General features: G+C 41.6%; 1 protein-coding gene across 3 annotated transcripts; it reads left to right on the top strand.

Annotated features, from left to right (window-relative positions):
• On the top strand, positions 12,024-24,558 carry MORF4L2 (mortality factor 4 like 2). 3 transcript variants are annotated; one of them, XM_005657898.3, is made up of 5 exons: positions 13,438-13,568; positions 15,006-15,094; positions 21,788-21,892; positions 22,142-22,237; positions 23,007-24,558. In XM_005657898.3, exon 5 carries the CDS (start codon positions 23,031-23,033, stop codon positions 23,895-23,897), a length of 867 nt encoding a protein of 288 aa, XP_005657955.1. In that variant the 5' UTR covers positions 13,438-13,568; positions 15,006-15,094; positions 21,788-21,892; positions 22,142-22,237; positions 23,007-23,030; the 3' UTR covers positions 23,898-24,558. The 3 variants fall into 3 exon arrangements, with proteins under 3 accessions (XP_003360450.1, XP_003135315.1, XP_005657955.1); XM_003360402.4 differs by lacking the exons at positions 13,438-13,568; positions 22,142-22,237 and adding an exon at positions 12,024-12,163; XM_003135267.3 differs by lacking the exon at positions 22,142-22,237 and having other exon boundaries at positions 13,288-13,568.

Genomic DNA, 24,800 nt, shown 5'->3' with positions numbered 1-24,800 from the left:
GTGTTGGGGGGGGGTGTAAAGAGGAAGTTTACTGCTGCTTTTATTTTTTTTCCTTTTAGGGCCACACATGAGGCATATGGAAGTTCTCAGGCTAGGGGTGGAATTGGATCTGCAGCTGCTGCCCTACACCACAGCCACAGCAACACCAGATGCAAGCCACATCTGGAACCTACACTGCAGCTTGCAGCAATGCCAGATCCTTAACTCACTGACCACAGCCAGGGATTGAATCAGCATCCACATAGACACTATGTTGGGTTCATAACCCACTGAGCCACGATGGGAACTCCAGTTTACAGCTGCTTTTAAATTTTTGAAAACAAAACTGCATCATCTACAAATTTCCAGGATAATTCATTTAACAGGTCAATGGGTGTTAAAACTGTATTATTTAGATAACAGTATAGACAGACCTCGTGTTGTAAAAATAAGCCAAAATGAAGGGCAGTCATGACAAAGGGATCTAGCAACTGCGTATCTTTCTGACTCTAAGCTCCTCTTCAAATTATCAACCTACAAAGATCCCGAGTTCTTACCAGCCTCCCTCCCCTTACACTTACTAACAATGCCTTGTTGACGGATCTCTCTTATCAGTCCTCAATTTAACACTAATCCTGAACTACTTCAGGGAGTGAGATTCTGTTACAAAGACAGCCCTGACTATAAGAAGGGTGAGAAAGCTTGGGACCTTGGGTCACAGCAGCACATTTGCTATCTTGACTGCATTTACCACTATTCCCACACAGAGAAAGAAACAATTGGCTCTTTTAGAAAACTAATCTCTCATGGGATTTCCCATAAGGCAAGCGGGTCAATGGATCACAATGTCTTAGAATTCTAGATCCTGGCACAACAGAGCTGGAAGGGCCTTCCCAGATCATTTTGTCTCATCTGCTTATCAGACAACATGGGGACACTGAGGGCCTGATTAAGTAAAGCCCAGGCCCTAAGTGTAACTCCCTTCCCCTCCCCACCTCCTGCGACTTAGTTGAAGCTTTTAAGGGAAAGAATGGAACTGAAAGTGAGGGACCAAAGTGTGTCACAATTTATTAGCTCCAGAAGCTCACTTCTGAGACTGTTCTGACAAGTAGACTATACCGAGTTCAAGGCCAAATGTAATTCGTAGCTGAGGAAACTGTCCTTGTGATACCATTCAGTCTCCAATCTGCCATGTTAATCTGTTGGCTGTTACCCATATTAGACGGCCAAAATCCCCATAGAAAGGGTAGCACCAATCTCGGCAACAGTTATGAGGGTACAGATATAAAATGGTCATGCAAAGCTCCAAACTCAGGGTGTCCTTCTCCAGGCTTCCTTTGTGAATTTATTTGTGAATTCCTTAGTCTTATACTTTGTTTACCCTTTCCCTAATGGAAACATAACCTGTTATTACCTGTTTGATTAGCCTGAGGTGCAGATTGGTCCTTTAAGGAAAGACATATGATTTCTCACTAATGCATTATCCATCTTTAAAATAAACTCCATCAATTTTGGAGTTAACTATTCCTGTCCCATCTCTTAGAATTTCAAACTCCAGGTGTATGAAGCTTCTTCACACAAGGCCACCTAACTGAGTAGAACAATGAGTCATGAAAACGAATCTCGGAGTTACCGTCATGGCTCAGTGGTTAATGAATCCGACTAGGAACCATGAGGTTGCGGGTTCGATCCCTGGCCTTGCTCAGTGGGTTAAGGATCCGGCGTTGCCGTGAGCTGTGGTGTAGGTCGCAGACACGGCTTGGATCCTGCATTGCTGTGGCTCTGGCGTAGGCCGGCAGCTACAGCTCCGATTCGACCCCTAGCCTGGGAACCTCCATATGCCACGGGAGTGGCCCTAGAAATGGCAAAAAGACAAAAAAAAAAGAATCTCATTCACATGTATCCACCACTTATGCATTGCTCTCACCCTGATATCCTAGTGGCAAATTCATATTCAAGCTAAAGAATTTAAGGGAGAGAGCGGGGGTAAAAACTAATGAATATATCTCAAGCTTCACTGGTACCATGTTTGATGTTATCCCTCAACCAAGAGATAACCAAGGAGTTCCCGTAACGAATCCGACTAGGAACCATGAGGTTGCAGGTTCGATCCCTGCCCTTGCTCAGTGGGTTAAAGATCCGGCGTTGCTGTGAGCTGTGGTGTAGGCTGGCAGCTACAGCTCCAATTCAACCCCTAGCCTGGGAACCTCCATATGCCACGAGAGCAGCCCAAGAAATGGCAAAAATACAAAAAAAAAAAAAAGAGAAATAACCAGCTAGGACTGTAGCTACAAAATAGTATCCACTGCTTCTCTTTACTATCCCTTGGGGTGGGGCCAGGGCTGGGGTGCACTGCCTCTCTGCCACGCCCATTTGCTATCTTCCTAACCACCTGGGAACCAAGTCTAATATGAAAAGAAACCCTCCCCTGGCATTACCATCTACTCCAGGGTGAGGGTGGGTGATTTCTGATGGTCTTTGGAAGGTTTCTTGGAGCCACATTTTTGTTTCAGTCCCCTTCAGGGGGCAGGATGGTGCCTCATTTTTTTTTATTGGGAAATCAGATGGCTTTTTCTGTGACTCCTTGAGTTCCTCCACTCTGCTTTACTCAAGGGGTGCATCTTCAGAGTTCCCATTGTGGCTCAGTGGTAATGAACCCAACAAGTATCCATGAGGATGTGGGTTTGATCCCTGGCCTCGATCAGTGGGTTAAGGATCCAGCGTTGCTGTGAGCTGTGGTGTAGGTTGCAGAGTCAGCTCAGATCCTGCACTCCTGTGGCTCTAGTGTAGGCCTATGGCTACAGCTCCGATTCAACCCCTAGCCTGGAAACTTCCACATGCTGCAGGTACAGCCTTAAAAAGACAAAAAAGAAAAAAGAAAAGGAAGGGGGGTGAAACTTGGAGGCCCATGTGCCTTCTTAGGCCCAGCCTCATAAGGTTAAGGAATGACTGCTGCCTGAATGCCCTTCCAGACATTCTTCACACTGACCCTGCTATTTAGCCTCTTCCGGGAAGGGTGAAAATCTAGTGTAGATTGGCATAAGCATCCATTCTTTGAGTCTCACCAAGACCTCAGTTTTACAAAGGACCAACCCTTGAGATTCAGGTCTTCTGCAGGCTCTTAGTGTCCTGAAAACATCTCCCAAATTGAGCCCAGGTAAGGCAAAGTTCTTCACCAGAAATTTGAAGCTATCAACTGAGTGGCCAGTATGAGGGGTTCACTCAACTATGAACTCCATTAAGGTAGGAATAAGGTCTTCTTCATCTGTAGCTAAGAGCACCATGTTTGAAACAACGGAGATGGGCAGTAAATGAACAACTGCATGTATGGAAGCAAGTGCATTTGGCCCTACTGCCAAATCTCTCCGGTTGGAAGGGCCAATGGGTAAGTTTTCTTGTCTTTTTGGAGGAGGGGGTGGGGGGGGAGCAGGTAAAGAGGGATTATGAGATCACAGGATAATTGAGAGATTAGTGTCCAGGGTAAGCTGAGTTGGAATTCTCAAGGTATTGTTGGTTTGAATTGCCTGTATTGCTTTTTCCAAAAGTCAGTGTTATCTAATGATTTCTTCATCCCATAGTCAAAAACTTTTAAAGGTTTCCCTTTGTCCATAGATGTGAAAAAAATCTCTTCAGCTGGTTTTCACCTACCAATATTGCCTCATCCCCTTGGATTTCTTCATAAATTTTTGTCAAGCATCCACCATAATATGCCAGGCACTGCACTCAATCCAAGGGCAACACAGTGAAGAAGAAATATAGTCCCTGCTATCAGAGGGTTTATATTCCAGTGGAGGAGAAAAACTTGGATTAAATTATTGGAGAGTAGTAACATGGAGGACGTTCAGAAGTATTATGGAAATATATAAGAGGGAGAATTGACCTGGTTGTGACAGAAGTTGGGGGAAAGAGCATCACAGAAAGCTTCCCTGAGGCAGAGACATTTAAGATATGACCTGAGGGGAAAGAGGGAGGGAAGCAAGAAGGACCTAAAGGGAGGCAAAAAAGAACAAAGGAATAAAGAGAATTTTTAAAAGGGAAGCAATGTAACAGCTTCGCATTTTGCAAAAAATAAAAAAAAATTCTGAGTCGCAGGGTAGGGAACAAACTGCAGAGAGACAAGAGGCAGACATTAGGTGAAGATGGAGAAAGTCATGCATGCTAGGGGAACATAAAACAAGCGCCCTTAACCTGGTCCTGGAGGTCCAGGAAGGCCTCCCTGAAGAAGTGAAATTTTAAGCGAGACTTGAAGGCTGGGTTGTCCCTGGTGAGGAGTTGAAGAGAGTCATTGGCACAGTCACCTTCTGCTTTAGCCAATGCAGTCCTCATTTTTGCTAGTGCTTTGGTCTCAACCTGGAAAAGGCCAAGTGCCTTTTCCTTCAAGTTAAATAATGTCTATCTTTCCAAGGTTCTCTCAAATCCCACCATCTCTGATTACACCTAGATATGGCTTCTCTTGCTTATTCCTCTTTTTTTTTTTTTTTTTTTTTTTTTTTTGGCTTTTGCTTTTTAGGGCCACACCTGCAGCATATGGAGGTTCCCAGGCTAGGGGTCCAATCGCATCTGTAGCTGCCAGCCTATGCCACAAGCATAGCAACACAGGATCTGTGCCGCATCTGCAATCTACACCACAGCTCATGGCAACATCGATTCCTTAACCCACTGAGCGAGGCCAGGGATTGAACACGCAACCTCATGGTTCCTAGTCGGATTCATTTCCTCTGCGCCACAACAGGAACTCCGGCTTCTCTTGCTTCTAAACTCCCATTCCATGTTTGCCACTTAGCATTTAAAGATAGGCTATTTAGTTTTGTAACTTAACTTTACACATACATATCCCCAAGCTCCTGGTAAGCCCCTTAAACTTATGAATTGTCTTCCATTATTTTGGCATCACCCAGGGTACCTAGCACAGAGATGAGCACATAAGGTACACTGAATGAATAAATGAATGAATGAGGCACTGGAATTCCTGCAGGGCTCCTTTAGTAATTCACTATTATCCTGGAGGTGACAAGGAAAAGGTCTCCCTTCTCTACAAGATTTCTGCTACTTGCAACTGAAGACCTAAGAGTTGAAATCAACAGCTCCTTCCCGCTAGTGACTACTCCTCACCCCCTTCCAATCCTGCCCCCTCTCCCACCACCACCACCACCTTCTATTGTTTCTTCTGTCTTCTGGTTGTCAGCCAGGATGAGAAAATGGTCTAGCTGTCCTCAGAGACTTACGCCAGCCTGGACTGCTCTGCAGTGCCATGAAGGGCCAGGACTTTTGTTTACAGCTGGGACCATGGTGAGGCGGTGAGCACAGCTGACAGCCCCACTCTGGGGCAAACATCAATCTTCCTCTGTCCTCTTAGCCAAGTTTCACAGACCAGCTCTATTGAAAACTGGCTGCACCCGCCTGGGTCTCACTGACATCTCACCCACAACCCTGGCCTGGGAGCAGTCGGGTGAATCTCGGCTTTGTACCTTTTAGGCACTGCCCTTGCTCTCTTCTCTGGCCCCAGTCTCTAATCATGTTACCTCAACCTCAGAGCCTTGAAAGAACATGGCCTCCTAGGTCCTCTCACTCCAAATAATGCCCCACCTCTCCAGCCATAGCTTCTTACTCCCAGCAGTGTACAAACACCCTTGTTTGCTCAGTCAAAGTGAAAACACAACAAAAAAAGAATCAAACCACCCAGTTTTCAATGTGGACTTTATGGAGCCTGGCTTTCCAAGCTGAGCAGACAGGTTCCAGGTCCTTGGACGCTTGTGTGCATGCGTGTGTGTTCGTGTGTGTGTGTGTGTGTGTGTGTGTGTAATCTTTGCCTTCAGTTGGCTTTTGTTTTAAAACCTGCAGATCAGATGAGGCCTGGAGCCTTCAAAGAATATCCTTGGAAATCAAAGTGAGAGCCTTTTTGCCACATATTCTGCTCCCTGGTCTCCCCTTTGTCCAGCAGCTTTGCCCTCTCCAGCTCTCACCTGGGCTGAGAATGAAGACCTGTTTCTTGCCCCCAGGGTTCCCTTTACCTGTGTTTCTCTGCCTACTGGCTAACAATTTCCACCAATTATCTGTGGCCCTTTTCCTGGTTTTCTACCTTTCCCCATTCCCCACTGCCCAAGGGAGATGATTTACTTCTCTCACTTGCAGTGGCTCATAATAGCAATGCTTCTTCAGGGGTCTGGTGCAGAGGGACTGCAGGCCGAAGGAGACTTCTTCTGGGAGGCTTTTTCAATATAAAATACCTTGCTCCCAAAGGGTACCCTCCTTCACTGTTGGTGGGAATGTGAATTGGTACAACCACTATGGAAAACAGTACAGAGGTTCCTCAGCAAACAAAATATAGAACTACTGTATGATCCAGCAATCCCACTCCTGGGCATATATCCAGACAAAACTACAATTAAAAAACATACATGCACTCCTATGTTCATTGCAGCACTATTCACAATAGCCAAAACATGGAAACAACTTAAATTCCATCAACAGATGAATAGATTAAGAAGATGTGGTACATATATACAATGGAATACTACTCAGCCATAAAAAAGGACAAAATAATGCCATTTGCAGCAACATGGATGGAACTAGAGATTCTCATGCTAAGTAAAGTGAGTCAGAAAGAGAAAGACAAATACCATATGCTATCACTTATATGTGAAATCTAAAATATGGCACAGATGATCCTATCCACAAAACAGAAACAGATCATGGCCAAGTAGAGCAGACTCGCAGTTGTCAAGGGAAAGGGGGGAGGGAATGGGATGGAAGGGGAGTTTAGGGTTGGTGGATGGGCAATGGGGTCCTACTATACAGCACAAGGTAATGTGTATGATTGGGTTACTCTGCTGTACAACAAAAATTGAACAAATACTGTAAATCAACTATACTTTAATAAAATAAAAATAAAACAAAATACCCCACTCCCCAGATTTTTACTTGTTATCTCCCTACTAAAGGGGTGTCCCTTCCACCCAACGCCTTGGTTAATACATATTCTTCTGAAGAGAAACCTACGTGTGTTCTCCTCCAGAACTGATGAAGCATCTTTTAATATTTTTTTTCACTGTTTTGTTATGAAAACCTCCCCAACACACACAAATGTGGGAAGACTAGTAAAATGAACCCACATGTGCCCATCATTAACCTTTGACAATTTATAGTACTTTATTTTTTTTTTGAATTTATAGTACTTTAAATGCTACCGATTTGTCCTTTTTAATACAAGAGCTGAAATTTTCAAAAGATATAGCTTTTGTCATTCCCAGTAAAATGGGGACTGTGGGTGCATGTTACAGGCATGAACATAGTTATCTCTGAAAAACAGGCTCAAGGCAACCTCTCAAGGCAATACTCAGATGGCAGGATGGTAGAAATCACTCCTCATCTCTGTTGGCTGGTGTGTACCATGGATGACTTGACATGATCATTCCAAGTGAAGCTTGTGGTTCATGAAACCACGCATTTCAGTGGTTCACATGCTAAACTATTGACTCAAGAAGGGGAAACCAAGGGATTAGGTGCAACTTCAGCATCCCAAGGTCACTCAAGGACTATATTGATTAGGTTTAGGTTCTCAGTCTTTTTTTTTTTTTTTTTTTTTTTTTTTTTTTTTTTGTCTTTTTGCCATTTCTTGGGCCACTCCCGCGGCATATGGAGGTTCCCAGGCTAGGGGTCGAGTTGGAGCTGTAGTCACCTGCCTACACCAGAGCCACAGCAATGCGGGATCCAAGCCGCGTCTGCAACCTACACCACAGCTCACGGCAACGCCGGATCCTTAACCCACTGAGAAAGGCCAGGGACCGAAGCCACAACCTCATGGGTCCCAGTCAGATTCGCTAACCACTGAGCCACGACAGGAACTCCAGGTTCTCAGTCATTTGATGTAGCTCTTTCTGCCACATGGATGGGTCAGCTGGAACAGAGAGGGTGTTGATTACAGGAGAGGAGAGGAGCTAGAAGAGAGTAAATACCCCTAAAAGGAGAAAACTTTCTCATTACTATTTCCATCCTTGGCCCTGACAGTCATGGGCTAGCAAACTAGACAGATCCCAACTAAATTGTTCAACTGTGAAATGCCTATGGGATGATGCAAGTATAAATTGATAGACAGAAGAAACATTGTCATCAAAGAAACACCAGGAGTTCCCATCATGGCGGGGCAGAAATGAATCCAACTAGGAACCATGAGGTTGCAGCCTGGCCTCGCTCAGTGGGTTAAGGATCCAGCGTTGCCGTGAGCTGTGGTGTAGGTCGCAGATGCAGCTAGGATCTGGCATTGCTGCAGCTCTGGGGTAGGGTGGCAGCAACAGCTCCGATTAGATTCCTAGTCTGGGAACCTCCATATGCCACAGGTACAGCCCTCAAAAAGACAAAAGACAGACAGACAGAAAGAAAGAAACACCATTTCCATTATCCTTAAAATATTAGGTTTCTTTTTAACTTTTAGATTAACTAAGCATTCTTTTAAAATCATCCAATCAGCTAGTCAGAACCAAGTGAAAAGATATCAAATTAATCTTAGAATGGGGAGTTCCCGTCGTGGCACAGTGGTTAACGAATCCGACTAGGAACCATGAGGTTGCAGGTTCGGTCCCTGCCCATGCTCAGTGGGTTAACGATCCGGCATTGCCGTGAGCTGTGGTGTAGGTTGCAGACGCGGCTCAGGTCCCGCGTTGCTGTAGCTCTGGCGTAGGCTGGCAGCTACAGCTCCGATTCGACCCCTAGCCTGGGAACCTCCATATGCTGTGGGAGCGGCCCAAAGAAATAGCAAAAAAAAAAAAAAAAAAAAAAAAAAGACAAAAAAAAAAAAAAAAAGAATGGAAGCAATTTCATCTACTACCTAGAAGCCATGGGAAGACACTGGTCTTCCTCTCCACCCTCCAGAACAGACTGACCGCTACCTCCCAGATCTAAGAAGGCTTTCATCGTCTCGAGGTAAGACAAGCAAGGCCAGTAGATACTGTAGGGCAGGGCAGGTTGTACCCTGCACAAGGGTACCCAATTAAGAGGGAAAAAGTGGAGGCTGAAATTTATTCTTCACCTGCCCTGGTGTAGCGTCAATATCTCTGAGAAAGAAAACAAAATTTTCTTACTGCTCCACTAGAGTGGACACTTCTTTGCAATTTGTCTGCCTCCAGGTGGCATATATTTCTAATTAGCACAAAGGCATCATCTGAGCAAATGGCAGCCTTGAGAATTCACTGAGAGATCTTAGAGCCATTGGGTGTTCTGTGAAGTTGGCAACCATAAACAGCCTCTGTCTGGCCTTGGGCCTTGAAGCCAAATATTGACCGAAGCTATCTTTCCCTTTCGGTTGACATAGCTTGTGAAGACAGTGACTCAGCTGTAAAATCAAAGGAAGAAGAGAAAACTCGCATTTTCCGAGGACCCAATAAGAGTCAGAAAGCTGCAGACAAGTAAGTGGAATGGGCAGGAAGAGTATTCACATCTGAGAGGGTACCATGGCACAGTGGGAAATCACGAGGGCTTTGCAGTCACAGAGAAGTCTGAATCTTTGCTCTGCTGTTTATTAATTGGCACCTTGGAGTGAATAACTTCTCTGGGCCTCAATGAGGATTCATGAAGATATAAATATAAAGAGCCGAGCATAGTGCTTGCCTGGCACATAGAAGGCATTCAGCTCCTATGTTTTTTTCGGCTACGACCCTGACTCCAAAGTTAATCCGTATTATTCATACACTTGGCTTTGGGACCTCACTCAGCAGAGCATAAGTTCAGGTCTACCAGACAGAAAATTGGAGCAAGAGTCAGACTGAATGACAATGTCAGATACATCCCTTCTTATATAGTACATTGGGTAAATGACTCCTCTCTCGAGTAAAATAGACCATGCCTAGCTCTGGTGCTGAAAAAGCAGAGGAAATGACTTTTCCTGGGCACCTGCCGTGAAATACATACCATGTTAAGCCTTTTACATACTTTATATGTGCTAAATCAGCACTGTCCCATAACATCGTCTGTGATGGGAACGTTTTGTATCTCTCGGTATCTGATTTGGCACTAACACTAGCCAAAAGTAGCTACTGAGCCCTTAAAATATGGTACTACTGAGGAACTAGATTTTTAATTTTACTTAAATTTAATGAATTCAAATGTGTCTAGTGGCTGCTGTATTGGATACTGCAGCTCTAAGATTATGATGCAGGAATATTTGTTCCCACTTAATATATGGTGAAACTGAGGCTCAGAAAAATTAAAGAACTTGCTGAAAGTCACATATATGTAAATAACTAAACCAGATTCAAAACCAAGCAATTGAAGGTTTAGCAGAGTAGTAATGTCAGGTACACTAGGAATTACCTAGGCTCCACTACTTACAAGTTATATAACCAAAGAGAAATAATTATAGACTCTAGAACTCACTTTCAGCATCTATAAAATAATTATCACCTAATTTATAGGCTCATTGTTGGGATTAATGGCTTAGAGCTATTAAGGAACTGTGGCTTTCAATAACTGTTTTCTCACTATCCTTTTTCCTTCTCTGCACATGGAAGAGGTTTATAAATAAACTAAAAAAAGACAACTGCAGGGTAGAGAGAGCATTTGGGAAACATAAAAGCAAGAGAGGAAACACATGAGATTTTATGTGGTATCTATAGAATGGAGATAAGGGAAGGTATGAAATCATCTAAATATTTCCATTTCCCTGCCCTCTTCTTGATGCTCTAATCAACAGTAGCCAAAGCAGAAAACAAGGTATCTGTAATGTATTTTGAGACCCTGAAAGACAAGCTGTTTTGGCTGAATAACAGAGTACTGGCAAGGGCTTGAGTTCAAGGGGCAGGTAAAGTTCAATCCTGGTTCCTGTACTTCTGTATGCACTTGAGAAAATAATTGACTCTGCTACACAATAATTTTTAATCTGTGAAACGGGACAGAGAACATGCAGGGTGTCTCAATAGAACATGTACTTTTTTTTTTTTTTTTTTTTTTTTTTTTGGCTTTACATTCTGCAGCACCCTCTAGTGGAGTGTACAAAAATAAGCATTTTATTTCTGCTCTTCAAAGCAGTGCTTTTTAACTTCGGTGTGCGCTGGAATAACCAGAACAGTTTGTTATCTGTCGTAACACAGAAAGCCAAACCCTACTCCTAGAATTTCTGACTGGTTAGGTTGGAGGTGAGGCCTGAGACTATAAATTTCTGACAACTTCCCAAAAGGTGATAATGATGCTACCGGTGAGTCTGGGAAACACACTTTGAGAACCTCTGCTCTAAACCTCACCCATTCCCCGGGGGGGGGGGGGGGTGTATGTGTGCGTATTTATGAGCGCATACCTGCGTGCATGCACACATGTATAGGATCTATAACTGAAAGAGGTACAACTTTTGTTTGATTTTGATTAGTATCCATCTAATAAGGATTTTGTGAAGAAGAAAAGAATATCTGTGTGAAGAATATGGTAACACTACCTAAAACACAGAAGGCATGCAAAAAAAAACCTGAAAGCACAGCATATAAATCCCAGGGCCTCAGAACTAGTAAATGGTGGAGTAAGGTTTAAAATCAGGTCTTTGACTCCAAAAACATAATACGGTTTACCAGTACCACTACAGAAAACAGGGTAGAAACACATACCTAATCATAATTTCAAGAGGAAAAGAAAATCAGTTTTCAGTAATTGGGTCCAAGTCCAGTAAAGATGTATGTCTTTACTAACTAAACAAGCCATCTATATTTTCACTTGGGGTGGGGGTGGGTAAGGGTGAGGGAAGCACTTGAAGTGAAGATCCTAACCCCAGAGACGCTTCCAATCTTCATCAGCACCAGTACCTCAAGTCTTTCATCAGTTCTGACTGCCCACCCCTGGCAAAAAAAAAAAAAGGCAAGAAAGAAAGAAGAATGGGAGGGGTGATTTTTTTTAATAAGGAAATGAGGTAAAACATTTGTATCTAGGGCCATAGTCTCCTGATAGAGCAATTAACAGAAATTAAATTGATTTTTCCCCAGCAATGAAATATATATGAGTGATTTCTATAGATTGAAGAGTTCAGCAAATCAGAAAGGGGGGGGGAATCCCATAATTCCAGGGACCAAACAGCCAATCCTTTGATGGAATTTGGCGGCATCTAGTGGCAGATGCAAAAGGTATAAACCTCATCCAGAGAACTTTCTGGAAAATTAACTGAGCGCGTACTTGCCTGAAGAGCACACTGCTTGGAGATCAGGAGTGAAAGGTAAGAGAGCCTCAACTCCTACAGAAATTGGGAGTCCCTAGTGGAGGGGAAGTCTGTTGTATATAGATATTCTCTGCAGAAAATTGTTTGTGCCAAGAGAATTGTACAAAACTTGGGGAAGGGGGGAGGGGAGGGAGCGGGTAAGAGGTGGGGAGAAGGTTATTAGGGAACAGGAAAGAAACTGTTTCGTGGAATTGCTAATATAGGAACGGGAAGGTTCGGCTTTTAACCACTGGAGGGCTAGGGTTTAATACAGGATTTTGACACGGAAAAAAACGTGGGAAGAAAGTGTAATTTTAGGGTTTAAAATTAAATCGATGAGAGATCGAAATATCCCTAGCAAAGACCCTTTATCTTAGTTACGGTCGCCTTGCCTTAACTATTTAATGATTTTCCTTTTCATCAGAACAATATTCAAACCTACGAAAGTAGAAAACGATTCTTACAGAGCGCGCGCCCCCGCACACATCCGTGCGCGCGCGTGTACACACACTCACACACACACACACACACACACACGAAGGCGCACGCACCCGCTCGGCGACACACAACGGCCCCAACGCTAGGGGCGCACGCCTGCGCACACCCGCCTCCAACGCCACGAGGCCTGGCGTTCGCGCATAAGCCATCCCCAAGGCCACGCGGGCTCGCCTGCGCACAAACGCCGTGGCCCTGACACCACACGGCCGCAGCACGCCGCCACCCGCCACCAGCATACACACCGAAACCCCACTCTGCCTTTTTTTTTTTCTCCAAGAGTTGCGCAAGAGGTTGGGGGCGTGGCCCCAGATTTGACCTCGCGCTTCCCCACTCGCGGGAACTTTAGCTCATTTCCGCCCATCCTGTTTCCGCAGGCCACGTAGACACTTCCTTTCCCAGTGGAAAAAAAACCCATAATGCCTCCCTGCAGGAAAAAAAAAAAAAAAAAAGAAAGAAAGAAAAAAAAAAAAAGAAAAAACCTCTGGTCAGAGGAACTCTGGGTCGTGAAAATAGGCCACGTGAACACCCTGCCCTATAGACTTATGACCCAACTGCTGTCGCGCTTTTGGGGGGCGGGCTAAGAACCTAAGAGGGCGAACGTCATTGGCCACAGTCCGCACTAAAGGAGGAAGGTGATTGGTTTTCCTCAAGTCTTAACCGTGAAGAAGCAGGTTGCTAGCACCCGCCTTTACTGCGGCTAAGTGTCATTGCTGACGTGGTGGGCTTCCACCAATCATTTGGTTATGGAACATTCTAAAACTTAGGCAAGACGATTGTGATTGGCTAGAGGGCGTAAGCCCGCCTCCAGGGTGACGTGTCTGCCTATGGATATCAGTTGCCAGAGAAACCTGGCTTTACTATGGCGGTTGGAGGGTCGGCAGTGATCACACGTCGGCTGCTGGAAAGAACTGGATTCTCGTTTCAGGTTTCGGGGTGGGGGTGGGGAGAAAGGGTTGCCGATTTCCTCTTATCGTTGCGTATATAGACAAGATTAACTGATGGCTTCACAATCAGGCAGAGCTAGATTCAAATGCCTACTCGCCAACGCCCAGCTTGGGCTGGCTCCCGTTCTTTCTGTGTCTCGGTTTCCATGTTTGTAAAATGGTGATAATAATAGTATCTACCTCAGAGACGTGTGCCTCAGAGGCGTGTGCTGTATATTAGTGCGTATAACTAACGAATGCAAAGTAATATAATATAATACGCTTAATAACTTAATATGAAGCCTGACTCCGGAAGATATTAGCTGTTATTATGGAGAGAAAAAAACGCGTAATAGAGAAAGAAAACATAAATTATGTAAAGTCGTTCATTATAGTGTTTTTCCTGCCCATCATCTCCTCCCCTAGAAGAAATTCGAGATATAAAAGAGACGTATCAGTTTTTACCGATGGAATAGTTTATTTGGGAATTGCCTCAAAATAGCGGGGATTGGAATTTTCCATATTGAAAAGTTTAAAAAAAAAGCGGCGGGGGGGATGGGGGTGGGGAGAGATGGAGAATGAGCGAGCTGGAGATGAACCACATGCGATGAGTAGGCCTTGTTTGGATCCTGATTCGGACACATTAACTATATTTTTTTAAAAAACTGTTTAAGATGCATCGGGATATTTTGAAGTCGTATTCAAATTCGATTTTTTGGGGGAAATTGATGACGATGTTTTAGACGTTAAAATGGTATTGTGGTTATGGTTTCAAATTGTCTTTAGCTTGTAGCAATATATATGAAAATACGGATTAAATAGTAAAATGTCTGAGATTGGCTTCAAAATATGTTGATATCTATGATTTGCTTCAAAATAATCTCAGCGGTAGGGGGACGTGGGGAGGGGTATAGATGAAACCAAATTGGCCCTAAGTTAATCGTTTAAGCTGAGTGATGGGCATATATGATTTCTTAAATTATACTGGCTTTCTTGGTATATGTTTGAAATTTTCCATAATAAAATACAGAAAGTCAGCTATTCACTGAGCTTGAAAAAAACGGAGTGGGGGGGGAGCAGTGGGTGGGGTTATAGATAAAACAAGATGGCCTTCAGTTGGTAATTGTTGAAGCTGGAGGATAGATTCGCATAGGCTTATAATATTATTCCCTCTACATTTTTATCCATTTGCAATTATCCTTAATTAAAATTTTTTAAAGGCAAAAACAAACTAGTTTATCAGAAATCAGGGTAAATTAGTTTATCAGAAATAAGGTAAATTTGAAAATGTAACCATAAGAAAGGAAAAAACACTTGTACGTTATTTGTCATCTTTGGTGTCCTTTGTGTGTGAAAAAAATGCATTGATGGAGAAGAAAACCTTCATCTCATATCTTTTTATTTTGTGTCCTTTCCTGTCCCCTTGTTTGACCTTCTAGGCTACCATCAAAAAAGCTAAGTTTGCTGTATAGTAAGGATCAGAAGATCTGATCCTGATTGCAGAACATTGCTGATTACAGAATCTTGGGTAAGTGCCTCCCTTTTCCTGGCCTCAGTTCTCAAACAGGATAATTCCACATAACCTTCCTAACTGTCCAGGAATATTTTGAGGATTAATAAGCGCCTATCTAGGAAAGCACCCTACATTCTAAGGGAAGGATGGAGCTAAGTCCATTTGTGCTTCCAGTGTAGAAAGTGCCTAAACAACAGAGGGCCATATAATCTTAACATTCCTTGTTTAAAGGTACTGTAATTGATCCCTTACAGTTAGCTCCATACATCCATATTCTTTTTTTACTTTGTGGCATGCCACACGCAGCATAATTTAATGGTCAAGAACAAATACTGACTTCCTGAATTTAAATCCTGGCTCTGCCACTTACTGTTCAATCCTGGGTGAGATACTTTGTCTCTAAATTTCCTCATATGTAAAATAAAGATAATAATATAGCTCCTTCCTCATCAGATTGTTGAGGGAATTATATGACATTGCTTGGCACATATGTTTGCTTTAATAATAATTATGGCTCTATTAGTCCTTCCAGTGCATCCTGTTTTACATGTGCATGTGCACACACTCTTATGCTAATAAAATCAGTGGATACCTCTTTTTGGAGTTGTAACATAATAATAATACTGTTGGTTTCTCTCCTGATTTTCCAGAAGCAGCAGTTAACCACTAGAACTGAATTTTGAAATTATAACTTCTGACTTACCCTAACCACCTAGAAAGATATTGAATATGTTGATCATGTTTATAAGGGAATTTCCAGGAGCTACAATTTAAACTAGCAAATCATAACCATATCAGTCTGCTACTAGCTTTTATATCATTCCTCCTTTGTCTCTGACTCCAAAAATATCTGTTAAATATGAAGGAAGTGTTCTAAGATCCAGAATTGATATAAATGTACCTGACATGGTATATGAGCATTTAAAGGTTCATTCCAGCAAACTGTAGGAGATGTTGTTCACATTCATTTGTGACACACCCCTACACAAAAATGTCAGCATTTGGAGTCTGCATTCCTGAATGGCACATCACTTGCATAAGGAGTTGAAATAAGGTTTTTCCAGTCTCTTGACAGCTTTATTTTCCCATGGGGTCACTATATTTTCCTTCTTATTTTTTTTCCCTCTGAAAGCTAGATTGCAAAGGGGGCACTGCCCTGCTAGAAAAGATACAGTAAATGAGTAGGCACAGAACCCCTTTGCAGGAGGGCATTTGGAGAATGATTAAAGGCAAAAGGGAGGGAGGTGGACTGTTGGGCCAATAGCAGCTCAGAGAATACAAGGGCCAAAGTAGCCTCAAGGAGCAAAAGGACCTTGACCTGGGCCTCTCTGGATGGGCAGAACTTAGAAAAGGAGGGGAGGAAGCCAATTCACAGGGTATGCCTACAAAGTGTACCATACACAATGATAATTAACTGGGAAGTCCAGCTGTGTGTGAGAACCATGGATAAGAAAGATCAGACAGTCATGAATTTTAAATATGTGCATTTTAATATAAATCTTTAGTTGCATAATTGGTATGTGAATATAGTCTCCTTGTAAAAAGCTAAAATATTATAAAATAGACCCAGATTTCCTTTTCTCAAACCCCCAATTGTCCCCAGAGTTGACCACTATTACCAGTTCTATTTACTTCTGGATCTCTAAATTATGTACCTGTTTAAAAAATTTATATGGATATATGTAAAATATTGTTTTGTGTTTTCTTTTAGGTAAATATGGTGTCACATTATAGATACTTTTGCAACTTGCTATTTTTATTCCAAAAATTATCTTGGATGTCTTCATGTCCATTCATAGAATTCTGTTTCATTATGTTCACAGTGGCATTCCTTTAACTAGCATGATAAGTCCATGTAATGGATAAACCATATTTTGTTTTGCCAAATCACTGTTGATAGTCCTCTAGCTTGACTCCAGTGTTTTGTTGTTTCAAGTAATACTTCATCAAGCATCCTTGGAACCCATTTACAAGTGTTACTCTAAGACAATATTTATGTCTTTAAACAATGATTAAACCAATATTGATACTGGTGTGAAAGCACACATCACTGACAGAACAAATGACTTAGAAACAGTGATACTTTTAAAATTCAGTAATCAAAAGTCATTGGGAAAAGAGTACCTTAAAAGATCCACATAATTCTAGGAATTTGGAGTGTTTTAAATCAGCATTTAAAGTCAGTGGAAGAATGGACTCTAATAATTAATACTGTGAAAATTTAGTTATACATTTGGAAGAAACTATAAAAATACTGAGAAAGCAGAGTTCTTGTGAAGCTCAGCAGATTAAGTATCTTGCATTGTTGTTACGGTAGCATGGGTTCGATTCCTGGCCTGAGAACCTTTACTCATGCCACAGGTGTACCCCCAAAAAAATTAACTGAGAAATAATATAAGAAATCATTTTTAGGATATTGATTTTGGAGCATTTTACCTAGGTATGACGTGCCAAAGTCCACAAAGGAAAAGGTTGACACATTTGTGATTTTTATATACACAGATCCACTTAGAAGAAAAATGACAGTTTGGAAAAAATGTTTCCAACATACCAAAAAACCTTAGAATTTAATTGTAGAAGTCAATAAAAGAAGCAAAACAACCTAGTAGAAACAGGGGCAGAATATTTACATAAAAAAGGATAAATATGAATGTGTGAAGATATGTTCAATATCATACAAATACAAATAAACGTATTACATATTAGATTGGGCCCTCCCAATTTTTTTTCAAAAAGATGTTTATCCAGTGTTGCTGAAGGTGTGGGTGAATGAACTTTTACATTTTTGCTGGGAGTACAAATTAAAACTTAACAAATTAAGTTTTCCTACATCTCATCAAAGTTGTAAATACACAAATCTTTTGAGCAGTTGCACTGCTGAGACTATCTTGAGATATTTATCTAATAATGCTAATTTATCTGTACATTGATGTCTGTTACAGTATTTCTGTAACGATGAAATATTGGAAATGACCTAAATACTTATATGGAGCTGTTTAAATTATGTGGAGATAATAGAATGATATTAAAAAGTATGAGTTAGGCAATGTAAAACAATGAGGCATATCTATAGCATGATATAGAATAGTCCCCAAGATAATTGAGTTAAAAGGAAAAGAAAAAGATGATTTAGTATGGTAACATTTTGCTTTTTTCTTTGATGGGAAAATGTATACATTCTCGTTCATACAAAAGCTGGAAAGATACCCAAGAAACCGGTGTTACTGGCTGCCTCCAGTGAAAAGGGATTTGGGAGGCCCAGATGCAGGTGTCTTACCATTGTTTTTAATTTTTCACTTTACTTGATTTTTTTCCCCTGTGTGTATGTAAGACAAAATAATATCAAACTACTATTAAAAATAAAACTAAGATGGCTTTTTAAAAAGAACATAGATGCCTGTGATCAAGTGAGAAAAGGTAGGGAGCGATATGTATCTCACCTCTATCAAGACATCAAATTAATGATACATAATCACAATATGTACATAACACAGTTTTAAAGGTCAGTTTTTGTGTGAACGTGTACATAAGGTTTGAAAGCATGCACACTCATTCTGGGGTTGAGGTGGGAGGGAGGTGGTAAGGAGAAAGTGTCCAAATCTTTATATATTTTGGTATTTGTCAGTATGTAAAGGTGCTGTTACTCAAATGCTACCACAGATTTACTTGAGGGATGGAGAAATAGAGATTTTCAGTTCATGACTTAATATGGGGAATACCCATATGTGACAGTTGATAAACAATTCCTATAAACGTTAGCCAACTCAAAATGGTTAAAGGATAAATATAGCTGGCCAGGAAACATTTTTTAAATGTCAAAACCACTAATAAATATAAGTTGAATCAATAAGCCCATTTTCCTTATCAATTTGAAGTATTTTGTTGATGAGTATAGTCAACACTGATCAGAGCTGTGAGGTTGAAAATTGATAACAGATCTAGGGGAAAAGTAATTCAGCAACATATTACTATTTCTTAGATCTGCATCTGAGGATACTAAAGGGATAATGAGATGAGGGCAGAAAATATTTTAATTATAGGATAAATTAAGAGGGCGGGTCACTTTCCAGAGGAGTCGGTAGAGTAATATTCCACCCATTTGGTGGAATATTACACAGCTCTCAAGATGTGTATATATATATACATATTTTTTTTTAAGCTTACTAACATGGGGAAATGATTCATTGTAATAGCAGTTGTTTTTGAGTGAAGACCTAAGATTTGATACCAGGATGAGGCTGCCTCTGAGTATTTGCACAGAAATTGAAGATAGAAAACTAAAAACTAAAGCCCAAGTATGAAGGTGTTTTCTCAGTGTCTGGCCTACTTTATAACTGACCTGTAGGGAACAAGTTGTCCAAATTAGGCACCTGTTGGCCCTAATTTGTTCCTCCATTACCCCATGTGTTTAGTCACCTCACTGATTTCACTAATGTATATCCACCAGGGATCCATGTATTACACCAGGCCTACGGCAGATAGAGATCAGTGACAGTTCCATAAGCAGAAGTAACACATGAAACATTTAATTAAGTAAATACTAAGCTCTGGAGCGCTAATGGCTTCATAGGGTATTAGAGATGGGAGAGAAGCCTGGGGTACAGTAGTAAGGACATTTCAAGAGGAAGTGGGACTTTAATGGTATTTAAATGAGGGAGACAAAGGGAGAAAGCAGGATTGGAGTAAAGATTAGGTATATTAAGCCAGCAAATGCTAATAAAGCCAGAAACGCAGATTGCAAGTTTAAAACAGCTCAAAGCAATGTGTAGTGCTAAGGTTTCTAATGAAGAAGGTACAGCAACATCTGTCACCAAACCACAGAGTGATGTAATCATCTAGAAAGTGCAGTGACCCTAGTAAAATTGTCCATAAACTTGGGAATTTATATGAATAATGCAGAATTTGTAGAGAACGATGAAATTTAACCACTTAATGAGAAACAGGTAGAATTCCTTTTTGTAGGTTTCTTATGCATAAAGACATGTAATCGATGCCAAGGCTATGCATTAGGTTCAGCTCTCATTCTCAAGTTCCTCGCTAAGGAATTGTGGATGGCCAATGACTTCCAAAGTACTTCCTGTGCAGCCCAGCTCTACTTGTGTGTGTTTTACAGTCTGGCGGGTATTGGGCCATCTCGCTTTCTTTAGTTGGTATTTTAACTGCCCTCTTGTTTGAGAGAAACTGCCCATTATTAGCCCCCAGAGAGTTTTCTGGATTTTAACTATATTAACAAAATTTTCTGGCATCTTCAGATAGTGTGTCCCTTCTGTCCCAGTCACAATAATTTTTTTTTTTTTTTTTGGTCTTTTTGCCTTTTCTACAGCTGCACCTGTGGCATGTGGAGATTCCCAGGCTAGGGGTCTAATTGGAGCTGTAGCTGCCAGCGTAGGCTACAGCCACAGCAACGTGGGATCCAAGCCGCATCTGCAACCTACACCACAGCTCACAGCAATGCCAGATCCTTAACCCACTGAGCAAGGCCAGGGATCGAACCTGCAACCTCATGGTTCCTTGTTGGATTCGTTAACCACTGAGCCACAATGGGAACTCCAAATTTTTTTTAGAGACATTTTATAAGCTTGGTAGTTTACAGTATAATACCGTGACACGCCGGCCACTGTCTGATCCTTCACAGGACATGTCTGTACATCCCTTTCAGCCAGAAAATTTATGATCCCCTCAACACCAGTGTCTGTATTCACAGATTTCGATGCTCTCTGAGGAGCACCTTTGCTCTGATTTCTGCTGAGAACTTTGTGTTCTGCCAGAGGCTATCATTTGCTTTGTGAAAGCACCCAGGTCACACTCCCCAATAACTGGCTTCCGTGATTAAAGGCTCTGGTTCTCTAGCATTTCTTAACCACTATTTCCTCATCGGGGATTCCCTGATACCTGCCCGCATAACCTTAGGGGCTTGGCACTTGGCAAGAGGGCTTTTGCTATGGGTTAACATTATATTACCAGAGAAACCTGGTTTAAGGCTTGTCCACCATCATATCTTGTTTTTTCCCAGGGATTACCCTGGTTTTAGCAGTGTAGTATTTATTCATCTAGATACTTGCCTTTGTATTTTTATACATAATCAATTTAAAACACAGAAATTGGACCTCACTGCTAATAAGAACGAGGACATGCTTATTTCTCCATCTGCGCTGTCTCTTTGGGATCCTGGTTTACACACTGTTATGCAACTTGCCCATTTACCTAATGGTATATAATTGAACATCTTTCCGTGTCAGTACATGGATCTCTGCTAACTAGTTGAATGTTCTTCCATGGTATGCATATGTAATAATTTCTGTTACCATTTCCCTATTGAAGAATAGGTGTTTCTAGTTCTTCAGTATTAAAAACACCACTACTGAACATCTTTGTATCCATGTTTACATGTGCAGGTATTCCTGCAAGGTACTGTTCTAGCTGTTCAGCCACATCGTGTTTATGAAATTCCTAGCAAGAACCATGAAGGCTAGGGGTGATTTGCCACATTCCAAAGATGAGAAGAGGCCAGTAGAGCTTACATAACTTGCTCAAATTCTCAACCAGTAAATAGCGGTGCCTCATTGAAGTAGAAGTATGTCTAACAGCAGGGCTCATGTATTTTCTCTGTTATCACAGTTGTAAACCACATGTTTATAGATTATTTTTTCTTTTTCCTCTATTTCACAAAAGTTTGTCTTCATTGCTGATGCCTCCTTTCCTTTCTAGGTTGTGTCTCCCACCTCATCTTTCCCTACCATCCCAGAAGATCTATAAGGTTCCATCTGGGAAAACACTAGAAGTTCTTGGAAGGGAAAGAAGGAAGAGGATTACGTAAGTCAAAGGAATTGTTTACCCTGTCATACCAGAAGAAGCACAGAACACTGTTTTTTTCATCTTTATCTCACTAACCCTCTCTGCTGCATTTTACAGTGTAGATCATCCGTTTTCCTTCTTGAAACTCAATTCTTTGGCTTAACAAAATAACATTCTCTTAATTCTCCTATGGCTGCTCTGACCATTTTTGTTTCATTTGGTGGTCTCCATCTCTCTGCTGACCCCTTAAATATCATTCTTTCTTAGGTTTTTTTCCAGAATTCTATGCTTGGTTCATCACTGGCTTTATCTCTCACCAATTTATCACCTCCTCCAACAAGCTACTGCTGAAAGTGGTGTTAGGTACCATTTCTTGTTTTCTATCCCCAAATATTCTGTGCCCATAACTATCACTGTACTAACCTTGTTTTATAGTTGTCACTTTGGATATTTGAATCCCTAGCGCCTAACATGGTACCTGTCCTGAAGCTAATAAGCAGTAATATATGATGACTAACTGAGTGGATGTATTAACCTATTTCCTATTATTTGATTACTGATTTCAAACTAACCATAAAAATTAGTGCTTTTATTCATAAATTACCCAGGCTTAAAATTGTGGAGCCACCTTTGACTCCTCCCTCTCCTTCATTTACCAAGTTCTGAATTCAGTTTCTTCTTACTCTGTGACAGCCTAGTTGAGGCCTCCCTGGACTTATACAAAAACCTTTGCTGTTACTCATTTTGCGTCCAGCAACCTAAATTTATCATTCTTGTTTCTTTTATCTTATCATTTTTCCTGTTCAGAAGTCTTTAATTTCATTTCTGCTGCCCTTTGTAGTTTAATTCTTTCTCTAAAATCATATTTCTGTCTTTAGAGTGGCATGGAAAAACTAATTTATGGGCAGGTCTGATGAGCGAGTGGGTGGGCTGAGAGTAGTGGGAGAGTGGTAGTGAGGATTAAAGAGAGAAGGAGGAGGTAGTAAATCACTTACAATTAATTGGTCCTGAAATAGAATTTGAAATCAGAATTCCAAGAGAGTAGTGTGTGTTGTGCTTTGGTGGGCCTTTATGAAGCAGTGTTAAAGGTCACCATAGAAAACAACCAAGTGAAATGCTTTATATATTACAGTGGTTGGAATAAAAACAGGGTTGAATGAGTTCCAGAAAGCAGGGTTCTCAAACTCGTGGACAACAATCTGCAGAAGAAGACAACTTCAAAAAACCAACTAGAAGCAATATGCAGAGAAGTAAGATGAGAGGAGCCTCCTCAGGAAAGAAGACCGCTGGTCCACAGCAGAAGAATCTGGAAGCAGCACTCCCCGGCAGGTGGGGGGGTCGCTCTGCAGAGACCCCCCCTTCGGGGTCCGTGAGGAAGACCAGAAAGAACAAACAGAAGACCCCTGGAAATGGAGATGGTGGCAGTACCAGCGAAGCACCTCAGCCACCTCGGAAGAAAAGGGCCCGGGCTGACCCCACTGTGGAAAGTGAGGAGGCATTTAAGAATAGAATGGAAGTGAAAGTGAAGATTCCTGAAGAATTAAAACCATGGCTAGTTGAGGACTGGGACTTAGTTACCAGGCAGAAGCAGCTCTTTCAACTCCCTGCTAAGAAAAATGTAGATGCCATTCTGGAAGAGTACGCAAATTGCAAGAAATCACAGGGAAATGTTGATAATAAGGAGTATGCGGTTAATGAAGTTGTGGCAGGAATAAAAGAGTATTTCAATGTGATGTTGGGCACTCAGCTGCTCTATAAATTTGAGAGGCCCCAGTATGCCGAAATCCTCTTGGCTCACCCTGATGCGCCCATGTCCCAGGTTTATGGGGCACCACACCTACTGAGATTATTTGTGAGAATTGGAGCAATGTTGGCATATACGCCCCTTGATGAGAAGAGCCTTGCATTATTGTTGGGCTATCTGCATGATTTCCTAAAATACCTGGCAAAGAATGCTGCGTCTCTGTTTACTGCCAGTGATTATAAAGTGGCTTCTGCTGAGTACCACCGCAAAGCCCTGTGAGGGTCTCCTGACCGCTCGCTGTTATGTCTGGTATCTGTAAACACTCTTTTTGTTCTTAGTCTTTTTCTTGTATAATTGATGTTCTTTAAAATTGTTCATGTATAACAGGGCTTATGTTTCAGTTTGTTTTCTGTTTTATTCTAAACAGAAAATAAAAGGAGTGCAAGCTCCTTTTCTCATTTCAAAGTTGCTACCAGTGTACACAGTAATTAGACAAAGAAGAAACATTCAGTAGAACATTTTATTGCCTAGTTGACAACATTGCTTGAATGCTGGTGGTTCTATCCCTTTGACACTACACAATTTTCTAATATGTGTTAATGCTATGTGGAAAAATGCCCTGATTCCTAGTGCCAAAGGTTCAACTTAATGTATATACCTGAAAACCCATGCATTTGTGCTCTTTTTTTTTTATGGTGCTTGAAGTAAAACAGCCCATCCTCTGCAAGTCCATCTCTGTTGTTCCTTAGGCATTCTATCTTTGCTCAAATTGTTGAAGGATGGTGGTTTGTTTCATGGTTTTTGTATTTGAGTCTAATGCACGTTCTAACATGATAGGGGCAATGCATTATTGTGTAGCCACGGTTTTCTGGAGAAGTTGATATTTTAGGAATTGTATTTCAGATCTTAAATAAAATTTGTTTCTAAATTTCAAAGCAAATAATTTGCAATGTGCCTTTCATGTCCCAGAGGTGGAGAAGTCAGCAGGCTTAGGCAAGATCTAGATGGTATTAAAGGAGAGAGTTCTAACTCCTAGTGAAAGAATTCCTTTTATTATTGGGTGTCGCATCCAGGAGTATGCCCTGTCGGGCCAGTCCCCTTCCTTTCCCCTCTGTGTGGCTTCTCAGGGTGGGATTGTTTTCTAGTGCTGCTTGTCAGAGCCACTTTTGTTCCTGGTGCTCC

Source organism: Sus scrofa, chromosome X, assembly GCF_000003025.6.
Source record: "Sus scrofa isolate TJ Tabasco breed Duroc chromosome X, Sscrofa11.1, whole genome shotgun sequence".
Classification (NCBI taxonomy): domain Eukaryota; kingdom Metazoa; phylum Chordata; class Mammalia; order Artiodactyla; family Suidae; genus Sus; species Sus scrofa.
The sequence above is the reverse complement of the archived record's forward strand: the minus strand, read 5'-3'. Positions and strand labels throughout refer to the sequence as shown.

Excerpts from the sequence above, each read along its gene's own strand:
- MORF4L2 (XM_003360402.4), top strand. The coding sequence starts at position 23,031 with ATGAGTTCCAGAAAGCAGGGTTCTCAAACTCGTGGACAACAATCTGCA.